Source organism: Herpailurus yagouaroundi, unplaced genomic scaffold, assembly GCF_014898765.1.
Source record: "Herpailurus yagouaroundi ecotype Mexico unplaced genomic scaffold, PumYag 250, whole genome shotgun sequence".
Lineage (NCBI taxonomy): Eukaryota > Metazoa > Chordata > Mammalia > Carnivora > Felidae > Herpailurus > Herpailurus yagouaroundi.
Window position 1 is genome coordinate 10,989,808 of NW_024412467.1, and position 12,063 is coordinate 11,001,870.

Genomic DNA, 12,063 nt, shown 5'->3' on the forward strand with positions numbered 1-12,063 from the left:
GATTCGTGGGTTCAAGCCCCACATCGGGCTCTGTGCTGATAGCTCAGAGCCTGGAGCCTGCTTCGGATTCTGTGTCTCCTTGTCTCTCTGCCCCTGCCCCGCTCACACTCTCTCTCAAAAATAAACATTAAAGGGGCCGCCTGGGTGGCTCAGTCGGTTAAGCATCCGACTTCAGCTCAGGTCACAGTCTCGCAGTCCATGAGTTTGAGCCCCGCATCGGGCTCTGTGCTGACAGCTCAGAGCCTGAGCCTGTTTCGGATTCTGTGTCTCCCTCTCTCTCTGACCCTCCCCCATTCATGCTCTGTCTCTCCCTGTCTCAAAAATAAACAAACACTGGGGCGCCTGGGTGGCTCAGTCGGTTAAGCGGCCGACTTCGGCTCAGGCCATGATCTTGCACGGTCCGTGAGTTCGAGCCCCGCATCAGGCTCTGTGCTGACAGCTCAGAGCCCGGAGCCTGCTTCAGATTCTGTGTCTCCCTCTCTCTGACCCTCCCCCATTCATGCTCTGTCTCTCTCTGTCTCAAAAATAAACGTTAAAAAAAAATTTTTTTAAATAAACATTAAAAAAAAAAATTAAAAAAAAACCAATAAAATAAACCTTAAATTTTTTTTAAAAAAGAAAAGACAGACACATAATTCCTAAGAACAACAAAGATCTGCATGGATACCGGCCTAAAAGGGACAACGGTCCCGCAAGGGCACGGCCTCGGTGAAGACCCGGCCCTGTCCCCATGCACCACTGCCAGCTTCGAATGGGGTAAATGGATACCACCTGGGTGGCTGCTGGGAGGCCTCTGGAGCCGGGAGAGCACAGGGGTGCAGGCTGGGGGCCCCAGGCCCAGCACATCGAGGGGCTGCTGCTCCCCTTTCTCTGGGCTGAACCCAGAGTGAGCAGGGCCCTGCAGGGACGGGAGACCGAGGCGGGGGTCAGCAGAGGCCAGAGGGGACCTGAATTCAGGCGTCAGGACACAGCTCAAGGCTACAGACCCCCAGAAACTCAACTGGCCCAGGACTTCCTGAAGACAGGGTCAGAAGCCCCCGTGCTGGTCCTGTGACGGTGAACATCCCCGACCGGTAGCCCAGTCACCCAGGTGCCCAGCAGGTGGGGACGGCAGGGCACAACAGAGCCAGAAGACCACCCGACACAAGCCCGTGGCCCCCGCCTCCTAGATTGCCCGGTCTCCACTTACAGAAAAAGCAGGCCCTGAAACGGACTCAAAGGCCAGCTCGGGCCTCATAAGACCGGAATCCCGTGCCGTCTGAGGGAAACACCGCTTTCGTAAAAGAGAACAGGTTGGTTTGCAAGGATCCCCGGAGGGTTCATTTTTCAATGTCCTCTTTGCCTCTGGGGGCAGGCCAGCAAGGAAAGGGACTCGATAAGACCGCTCAGGGTTGGGTCCCAATCCTGAATGCCCGCTCCCGGCCAGCATCCGCGGCCCCGGGCGGCGGGGGGGACCTACCATGACGTTGCTCTCCAGCATCTGTAGCCCTGGGGTACCGTTGGCTTGCAGCAGGGTGTGGACCACATCCTCCAGCTTGTTCTCCTCCTCAGCAGGAATGCAATACCTGGGTTGTGTGGGAACACGGGCGGGACACAGCCTTGACATGGAGCCTATGCCCGGGGAGCGCTCGCTGGGCCCACGCTGCAACCCTCCGTCCGAGAGGGGAGCGAACGCCGGCTTGCAAAGTGGCCTTGGGGGGTAGCCGGGAGGAGGAACGCACCCCAGTGACTGGCGCCCCCGCTTCCCAGGGCGACACCGCTGCTCCCAGCCAACGCGGCCAGGACGCAGCCACGGCGGGCGAACGCACCCGTCACGTGGAGCTGACCTACACATGAGCCAAAAAGCCTTCAAACCCAAACCAGATGTCGAAAGCCGCCTAGAAATCAGATCCAGACACACATGCAGACGCGATCGGCCTCTGCTAAGTGCCCTAAACCTTCAGAGGACACGACAGGACCCCGGCGCTGGTCCCCCGGGCAGCTGAGGGCTGCGGCGGCCGGAACGGGCGAGGGGACCCCCGTGTTCTCCGAAGAGGAGTCCAGCCTGTGCGCTCGCCGCCTCACGGCCAAGGCTGCAAGGACACCACAGCAGCTGTGAAATCCTGGAACGGGAGCTGCTAAAAACCCAGGGGACAGAGGAACACATTCCCGGAGGGAGCCGTGTGCCAGGAGCCAGCCCGGCTCAGCCAGCTGAGGGCACAGGACGAGCGCCACCACGAGAGCCACATCAGGCAAGCTGCACAGGCAGACAGAGGGGCCAGGCCACAGCGCAGACCTTTCTGGCCGGAGCTAAGGAGCCGCAGGGATGCTGCGGGGAGGGAAGGCTGAAGACGTGGGCAGAACTTCACCAAAAGAAGAATCTGGAACCTCACCATGTTACCGGGGGCCCCCCCCCCCCCCCGTCGTCACCAGTGTTCCAAGAGGGCCCACCAGGGACACACTCCTGGAGCGGTCCTGACTGGGCCACAGGCCAATGAAGCCACTGACCTCCCTTCAGGGGAGTCGGCCAGGCAGCTCACATCCTGCCCCCGATACAACCGGTTCCAAATGTCCAACCTTCCCACGGGCCCACTGGCTGGCCATCCATCGCCACCGGAGTCTCTGAGGCAACCCTACCCTTGGAGGCCAAATCCTGCTTTCCAGTCGCCAAGCACCACATTCACGTTCTCTATAAATGCTGATTTCAACACCTGTGTATCCTACTCCTGACCTGTGACTGAAATCCAGGCGTTCTAACCTAAATCACCTGTTTTAAGAAAAACCACACACCATCAAGTCCCCGGGTCACATCCCGGCCTCCTCTTCACTCTCCACCAGCAGGGTTTCCGGGGATGAGGCTTCCAAAGGCCCACGGAGTCCGACGTCTCCCCACCTCTAACTCACGGCCAGGCGGCGAGGACGGCCTCGCAGCCACAGCATCTCACCGCCCCTCGCCCCTGTGTGCAGGGCGGGCCGGGTCACAGGCCTGGGCGGGACCCTCTGCTCTCCAAGCCGGGCGTGGCCACAGAAGCTCGTCCACGGGGAACAGCCCTCCAGACGAGCAGGCCGCACACCCCTGCACGCCACGCACTCTGTCTCGGGCCACCAGCCCCCGCTCTGGCCTTCCCGCAGGATGCCGAGGACCCCCCATCCTCGGTGGCGAAGCCCCCACAGGGGTCCCCCGGTCCCGCCAGGCTTCGACACTAAGCACACCTGTGGGAACGTGGCCGGAGAGCAGGGGAGTCCTGGTGCGGAGGATGTGGCAGAGACAGGCTCCCGGGGGGAGAGCACCGGTTGTGCGACTTGGCGTGTTTTAATCAAGAATGCCGAATCACCCCCTCGGGACAACAGCTGCAGTTAGTGTGGGACAGATGTGGTGTCGGTGGCTTGTCAGGTGACAGGACAGCCTGGTTACGTGCAGTAATTTCCCATCTGCCACCGGGAAGGAAGGGCCCAGAGCACCAGCCGTGGATGGGGACGGGCGGACAGGGCAGGGTCACAGGTGGGCACCCAGGCAGCGGTAAGAGAAACCCGTGCCTCTCCCACAGCAGGGACCCGCTCCCAGTGACACCTGTGCTCTGTGGCAGCGACGGGTCGGACACCCCGCTGTAGAGATGCCAAAAATAACCTCACACCAGGCCCGGGAGAGGACGGTTTACACTGGGTGAGGGGAAGGCTGGGGACCCAGCACAACCACTCCACCTTCTGTGACACCCCTAACTGCTCTTACCCCTAACAGGACACGAAGTCCTAGAAAACACCACCAACAAATAACGTCCCGGAAGATAAAACAAGGGTAAGCAGGCAGCTGACAAAAAAGGAACAGAAATGGCCCATAAGCACAAGAAACGATGCTCAACCTTGCTCACCATTCGAGCAAATCAAACCTCCTTCGAAACCTTCCCGCCACCTCAAGCGCTTCCAAGGGAGCTAAGAAATCCTGTGACTGAACCGGGGGGCACAGGACCAAACCCACACAAGCAAGCTCCCGGGGGCGGTCAGCCACCTGGTGAGAGGTGGAACTTTCCGGAACGCTGGGGCCCCCATGGCAGGCGTACTCACCAAATGCAGTCAGCACCAGTGTGTAAGTAGTCGATATAGGGAAGGTGGTTTTGGTCTCGAGACCAGCATGAGGTAGAAAAGACCATGCCGATGTTTAGCCAGGGAATTGTCACTCCTGCCAAGGGGGAGAGAGGCGTTAAAGAGGACAGCCACATGGTCCCTGAGTGACGGCACCTAGAAACCCCTGCCTTCTTCCCAAGCGGAGAGAAAAAGAAAGAAACAGGACTCAAAAGTCAGACGACACCGGTGAGAAGATGCTCGTGAGAAGGTGCTTCCTGTTAGCTACACAGAAAGGAAGCCAAGGCAGGCAAACACGGTTACAAAACGGTTTTTAAAAACATCTTCATCTGTGAGTTTCGGCGGGAAGCCCTAAGATGCCCCGAGGGGCAGCACACGGGGACCGTCATCCACCAGCCACGTGCCGTGGCCCGCTGAACCTCAGCTCAGGACGCCCCACAGACATGTCGACCTGAACTCCTGCGTGTGCTGGATGGAGGCAGAACGCTCAGGCCCCACTCTCTGGGGAGGCCTCGAGGAATCGCTTGCTCCCCCCGCCACCCCCCAGCGTGTGGAGGGGCCCAGCCGTCAGTGACCACAACCCCCAGGGCACCTGGCTGTCCCTGCCCTCTGCAAGCCATCGATCACTTCTGAGCCCACACCAGCCCTAAGGAGTCAGGACATCAGCTTTGAAAATACCAATTTCAAGATGAAACCTTGGCCACGAAGTGTCTCCCCCGCTTTTAGATGCTACCATTCGGTTCACCTTTGCACACTTTTCTGACTTCAACAGTCCCATTCCTCTGCACGCTAAAGACCAAAGCTTCCAATCTACGTGATCTACGCCGCTAGCCTCCTGTCCCGTCCTGGTCGTTTGGGGCAAGGGGCCTCGGGACCCGGAAGACGGCGGCCGCACCAGGCTTACCAGGCACAGCACCGAGGTGACGCAGGATGGACCCTGTGTTATTGGGGAGGACGGTGAGGTTCCATCCGTGCCTGCGGCAGAGGAGAGCAGAGGGGCGTCACAGACTGGCGGGGGGGGGGGACGCCGCCGAGGCCCCCAAGTGCAGGCCAGAGTATCGGCCGTTACCTTGAAAACGGTTCTGATTTTCCCACTGGGAATCCGCTGCCGTGAGTGTTGGTGTCCACCTTGCCACAGTGCACGGCCACGTGGCAATCCTTCTCTTCCACGAGCCTCCAGTACTCTTGCTGTGGGGAGAGGAGAGACCCGGTCGGCACCGCGCCGTGCGCGAGTCACGGAGCGCGGGTCGGCGCGAGGCCATCGACGTGCGGCCGAGGAGCCCGTCCCACGGGAGCGGCGGGGCGCCTCCGACAGCACAGAGTAAGGCGGCAGGGGTCGGATCGCCCTGGAGCAGACACATCCCACAGAACCGCGGACGGGCGCCAACCGAGACTTGGTCACCGCGTTCAGCGAAACGCCCACTGGCAGGTGCACGAAATCCACACGATGGAGGACTCGGCCTGTCAAGGGAAGGCCGTGCGGACACGTGGATGAACCCCGAAGACCCGAGGCTGAATGCAGTGAGCCGAGCACAAAGGGACAGGCGCCGTGTGATTCCACCTACAGGGACACACGGCATCACGGTCAAAGAGAGAGAAAAGAACGCTGGCGGCCAGGGGCCGGGGAGTTAGCGTTCAGCAGGAACAGAGTTTCGGTCTGGGAGGATGAAATCCCGGAGACGGATGGTGGGAACAGTCGCGTGGCAACGTGAAGGCACTGAATGCCACGGAACTGCACACAGAGAAAACGGCTGAGGTGGTTACGTTATGTTATGTGTATTTTTACAAAGTTTTAGAAGTCACTCATGGGGCACCTGGGTGGCTCAGTGGGTTCAGCGTCCGACCCTTGATTTCTGCCCAGGTCACGATCTCGCGGTTTGTTGAGTTCAAGCCCCACATCGGGCTCTGCGCTGACAGCACGGAGCCGGCTCGGGATTCTCCCTCTCCCCCTCTCTCTGCCCTACCCCAGCTTATGTTCTCTCTCTCAAAATAAATAAACTTAAAACTTTTTTAAGTTATTTATACAAAAGCAGGGAAAAAGCAACGAGAGGAAGGAGGGGGAAGCCGTCCCCCCATCATCCTATAAAGATCCTCCAGGTCGGCCATCTTGACAAACACACACCTTCCTCCCTTCCAGTCACGGGTGATCCTGACTTGTCAGCCCCGTCTGTGCATCAGAATCACCAGGAGTGAAGCCTACTTCCACCCGGACTGTGATCCAGCCAACTAAATCGGACAGGGTGCCAGGGGGATGTCACACGACCAGTTTTAAAAGCCTACCAGGTGACTGTAAGGAGTCCTACCCAAACAGCCAGGGGCGGAGGGGGGTCAGGAACGTGTTTTGCCAACAGCTAAGATGTGCTCAAGTTTCCCACAGGCAATTCCCCCAACTCAGAGGCCTTTTTTGTTTTCAATTTTCATTCCAGAAGCACAGCATCATCTTCCCTAATACCTTGGCAGACCCCATTTAGCTGGAACCACACGGAAAGGAGGAAGCCTAGCGAACAAGCAGCGGGTGTCACGACGTGCAGTTTGGCTCAGAGAAGTGCTACCACGAACCATACAGGCTCCACAACAACTTCTCCAAAGGGGGACCAGCCTGGAGGGGTCGAAAGCCCCAAGAAAAAATCCCACAACACTATGTGTCTGGGTTCCTTAAGCGTGTCTCCTGGAAGGGGAGGAACAGAGTCTGTGTGAGGGGATAGCTCGAGAGCCAGCCCTGCCACCGGGTGTAGAGACCGACCAACGGCCACCTGGGGAAGAAGGGGCCGGCCACCAGCCAAGAGGAAGGCCCAGACCTCTTTGGCGGATCTAGAAGCTAGACAGACTCCGACTCATCCAAGTCTGGATTTTAGCAGACCTTCCCATGGTGTTCAAATATTAGGCAAGTGCTTAGGAGAAACCAAGACTCTCAGAACGAATTCCTGAGCAGGAAACTAAAACAAGCTGTGTGTCCTTCGTGCCCCACACAGGATCAAACCCTGCGGCCTCTGAGGCCCCCACGGGGACCTGCGCTGAGCAGCCAAGGCCTCTCTTCCCAGCCCAACTGTTCACCCCAGAAGGTCCCATCGCTTTCTCCTGCCACCACATCCCACAAATGCCATGAGCACTTGGGAAGCAAGTGTGACCCAGAGTCGTGGCTGAAGGGATGTGGCTTCCGCGGGTCCAAAGCAGGGGGGTCAGGCCATGGTGTGGTATTTGGAGGTGCCACCCCGGGAACAGAGCTGGGGCGGCCCTGTGCAGATCAGCAGAGACATGCGGCCCAAGGGAAGGATGACACTCAGGGCTAAAACCAGACACGGGGAGGTTCCCCCAACGGGGAAGCCTGATCTGCGGGGCCGGGGCTCCGGTCCTGGGCTTCTGACGGCTGCCGTGCGTGGCCCGTGCGGCCTGGTTTGACCTGGCCCGTCCCGGGACTTGTCCTGACGTCCCACCCCGGGGAAGCCGGGCCCCTAGCAGTCAGCACGGGTGTGTGCAGAGGGGCAGACATGCTTGACAGGAAGACGGAGTCCGAGACCCGCCCACCAGCCGCTGCCCTTGACCAGCCACGGGAGCTCGGCTTCCTTCCCTTGATAGGACCAGGCGCGGGGCACCGGGTGGGGGAGGTAAACAGATCCGGTCCCTGTCCTGCAGCAGCTCACCCAGAAAGCCCCCTAATCAGCCGGGCACAGGAGGGCTCCGGGCTTCCCAGCCTCACGCTAACTCCAAGAACAGAGTTGGGAGAAGCACAAAGATGGCAATCTGCCAATCCCATTAAAGAGAAAACAGGGGAGAAGAGAAAAAGCGCGACCATGGTTTCAAGGGATTCCGAACATTCTCTTACATAAGAGACGACGGGGTGAGGAGTGGCCCCCAGGCAGGGGACGTGCCCGGAGCTCACCCCGACTTGGCGTCTCCCCACCCCCGGCCAGGGGGAGGCACACACCCTTCGCTGCACCTCTTGCGCCCTTGAGTGAGTCTAGATTCGGTGACGACTTGCCAGCCCCCGGCACACAGACACCCACGATGGCCCCGGGGGTCCCCTCAGCACCATTGGGCGCCAGGGGGCCCGGGGCCCCGGGAGGCGCGCTCACCTCGATTTCAGCCGGGGCGGGCTCCTTGCTGAAACACATGTTCATGATATTTCTTGCTGTTCGATAAAAAGTTGTTAAAGACACAGACCTTCCCTGGAAAGAAAACAAAGATGAGAGTAAAAAGCGTGAGAAGCCAAACTGAGTCCCAACCCCACGCGAGGCCGCACCCCTGTCCTGGACCACGGCCGCTGTGTGTCCTGAGTGGATGTGGGCAGAGACCACGGGAGAACGTGCTCTCCGGAGGGTCCTCGGTGCCGACCGCAGGGGAAAGAGGGCCCCTCGGCCTCGCACCAGCAGCAGACGGACCCCTGCCCTGATCCGGCAGAGATGGAGGCCGTGCGCCAGGCGGGCCTCGCACAGGCACACCCGTGGCACACAGAAGCACACTTCGCTTTACGGGGAAGGGGGTACGACGTGGGAAGGGCGCAGAACTCCCCAGTTAACCCCACCTGAGGGGCAGGAGGAGGGGCTGGGGGGCCAGGGAAGAAACCAGCGGCATCCCAGACCCGCTCGGAGCTGGGGCTGGACCAGGGATGGGGAGAGGGCCCGAGACACAAACGTCAGGCACCCTCCACACCTGAGAGCCAGCCAAACGCGCAGCCTCCTTGAGCAAACCTGGGGAGCAGAAGCCCTCTGCTCGTTCTCTGCCACAGAAGCCACGCACTGCCCCCTCCCACTTCTCGGGGAGCACCTAGCATGCCAGATACCTAGCATCAGGACGGCCAGCACCCTGCCCGGCGGTCTCCACAGCCACGTGCTCAAGACGGCTCACGGTTTCGGCCCGGGAATCCCACCGGAGACTCCGTTCTCACCTCCACAGACAGGAGGTTTCGTTTTGCCGAGGCAAGCTTGGTCAGAGCTGTGCTTTTCCTGACCGGGCACGTTTGTCCCTTGGTTGCAGAGGTACTCACTGAGCACCTACTGTATACCAGGCCTAGTGCCGGGGGCTGGAGACGGGGCGGCGCTGGAGCGGACTACGTCTCTGGCCTGTGGAACCCCAGCCCTTAGTGAATGAGTGAGTGAGGGCCGTGAGCGCAGGGAGCCAGATTCAGAGCGGCAGACGTGGCTTTTCCCTAACGTGCACCCCCATAGAGCTAACGGGTTTAGAACAGGTGACAGACCCCTCCGGAGGAAGGAAAGTCAGAGCGATCGGCATGCACGTTGTGGCATCTGCTTTTGCTCTAGAGCACAGAAAGGGACCGCGTGGGGCGACTGCAAACTTCTCCAGACGTTACAAGGGAAGAACCTACCAGCCAGAGAGACGGGGCTTTGCATCACCCAAAAAGCAGAGCACCTGTAATTCGCGAAAATGACACCTGGTGCCCAACAGTCAACACCCACGGAGGGCCAAGGGCTTCAGGCCCTCGGCACGCACATGGCTGCTGCCGACACCCCCGTGGCCACCACGGCCAGACTGCTGTGATGAACCCTAAAGCTGTCAGTTACAGGGCACGTTTCCAGAAACCCTCTACTCAGATTCACCTCATGCTCATAGAATTGACCTTCTTAAATGAAAAATGTGACAAGTAGAAAATATCTCATTTCTGGAGTTGGCTATTTGGAGTCGCCGGATTTAACAAATGGCTTCAACCGAGAAGAGCTTTTCAAACAGACACCCAAGGAACACCCAAACATGCGCCTGAATGTATTCCACCTGCCTCCTCTCCCTTATCTCCCAAGGGTAAAAGGGTCCCCGCCCCCCACCCAGGGTCTCTGGGGACAGCGCCAGGGGATGAGAATGGGGAACCAGAGCAAAGGAGACTGAGCCCTGCCCTGATGGGTCTAGTAAGAAAGTTCTACCTAGGCAAGCAGGGCATCTTCTTCCAGAAAGGCGCACAGGACTACAGCCCAGGAGGAAAAGGAAGTGTGGCACAGGGCAGCCGGAGTGTGTGTGTGTGTGGGGGGGGGGGGGGGACTTCCCATGGGCTCAGAAAGGAAAGACCCAGAACCCGGAGAGGAGTCGCTGAAGTCCCAGGCTTCCGGGAGGGAATCGGCATCGGAAGCCCATGGAGACTCCACCAGGCAGGGCCCCGGGGCAGTGCGGGTGGGGAACGACAGGGACCCACAGCAGCCTGTCAGTGCACCATGAAACTGCCACACCACTGCCAGGGGGGTTCAGGGGTGGGCACGGCTCGCCAGGTGAGGGTCCCAGCTGGGATGTGCCCACCGTGCCAAGTGTCCTGCTCACCCTGGCAGGCAGCCCTCACAGGGACTCCACCTGCCTTTTGGAGGAAGGGACTTCTCAGGACAGCAGGTGCAGCCATGCGATCTGGCAGCAGAGGAGAAAACCGCGCGCGCTTCTATCTGCCAGGCTCCTGCCTCCCTCCCGCAAGCCCCCCAGCAACTCCCTGCAGAGGCCTGCGCTGATCGCTTCCCCAGAAGGGACCGGGCAGAGCCAGGGGCTGATGGGCGGCTCAGGATCCAGACAAGGAGGCAAAGGAAGCCAGTGCCCCGAGCCCAGGGAGTCCGGCCCGACTGAGCAGCTCCCACCACCTGGAAGGGCCGGGGGTGCTCCAAGGGGCAGACTCGGCCCCGTGGGCGTCTACACCCAAGCCGCTGTGTCCCCGGCACGTGGGTGCCCATGCCCCCTAATGCAAAGGAGATCCAAGGACCTGGAGCCTGCATGGGGCTCACCGGCGGTCACGGCTCACGGCGGTCAGACGTCCCAGGCCTGCATCCCACCCGCAGCTGCACACACTGCCGTTCCGGGCGCCACCGGAAACCGCGGCCTGGCGCCTCGGGCCCGCACAGCCCCGCCCCGCGGCCAGCCCCCCAGCCCCGCCGGGGGCCCACCTTGTATATGCATTTGTGGAAGTCACTAAGGATGCCCTTGTCCTCCTCCTCCTCTCGAGCCACTTCCTTTTCCTGAGCAAAGAGTCGCCGTCGGCCCGTCTTGAGCTGGGCCTGGCCCACCTCTTTGAGCTTGCTGCGGAAGCCGTTCCTGTGGGCCACGCCGTTGATGAGCCCATTCTTGGGCTCGAAGCGAGGCAGGGGGTGGAACTTGTTGTAGTCATGCTCCGTGTGGCCCTCGAGGGGCCCCTTCCGCTTCTCCAGGATCTCCTTCTCCATCAGCACCTCCTTCTCCAGCCGCCGGTGCTCCTCCGGGGACAGGGAGTCGTAGGACAGCAGGTACTGGCAGTAGGCTTCCTGGAGCTTGGCCAGCCGGTCCTGGGCGGTTTTGGGGATGCGCAGCATGTCCGCCAGTTTGTTCCACTTTTTGAGGTCAGTCACTTGCTGCATGCCGCCCATCTCGTTAATCAGCCGGAAAAAGCAGGCCAGGTCGAGCTCGCAGCCTCCTGGGACGGGGACAAAGCACGGGGACACTCAGTGACAAGGACCACGAACGACACCCTCTTGCTCCAGCTGGTTAAGTCCGGGGCCGCCCGCTAGGTGCCAAGGATGCTGCTGGGCCCTGGGGCCAGAGCGGCGAATGGAATTGGTCCAGGCCTTCAGGGAGCTTAGTGCTTACACGAGGACAATCTGGGAGGCCACGGGGATAAATAAAGCAGGCAGAGGGGCTGGGGAGCTAAGGGGCTGCGGTCTCAGCTGGGATGGTCAGGAGAGGTGTCCCCAGGGAGCTGACAGGTAAGCGGAGGCCCGAATGAAAGGAGAGCTGGCCTGGTGGGTCTGCGGGAAGGAGCATCCCAGGGCGCCCCGTCCCCAGCAGGAGCAGCATGTACCGGGGTACACCCCCCACCCCCCACCCCCAACCCCAAGAGTCAGGTGGAGCCAGGTGAGGAAGCAGGGGCCCGTCCCTGGAGACAGGGACAGGGCCTGGGCTGTGCTGCCCAGCTGCACCCATGTCCCAGCGATCCCCACAACGGCTGTGACGGCAGAAACCGTACGTGTTGCGCCCGCTGTCGGTTCCCATCTCGTCCACACACGCACAATGACTGGTTTTCCACCCCCTTGACTTCCAGGGCAAGAGGCA

General features: G+C 60.5%; 1 protein-coding gene across 3 annotated transcripts in view; it reads right to left on the reverse strand.

Moving 5' to 3' along the window:
* Nucleotides 1–12,063, reverse strand: part of JARID2 (jumonji and AT-rich interaction domain containing 2) — a 274,155-nt gene that overhangs the window by 10,727 nt on the left and 251,365 nt on the right. For all 3 annotated transcript variants that reach the window (XM_040460517.1, XM_040460514.1, XM_040460515.1), the window contains 6 exons: nt 10,926–11,428; nt 8,133–8,225; nt 5,129–5,247; nt 4,964–5,034; nt 4,042–4,156; nt 1,460–1,565 (listed from right to left, as the gene is read on the reverse strand). In XM_040460517.1, the coding sequence (XP_040316451.1) occupies nt 1,460–1,565; nt 4,042–4,156; nt 4,964–5,034; nt 5,129–5,247; nt 8,133–8,225; nt 10,926–11,428 (1,007 nt within the window). The remainder of the gene's footprint in view (nt 1–1,459; nt 1,566–4,041; nt 4,157–4,963; nt 5,035–5,128; nt 5,248–8,132; nt 8,226–10,925; nt 11,429–12,063) is intronic.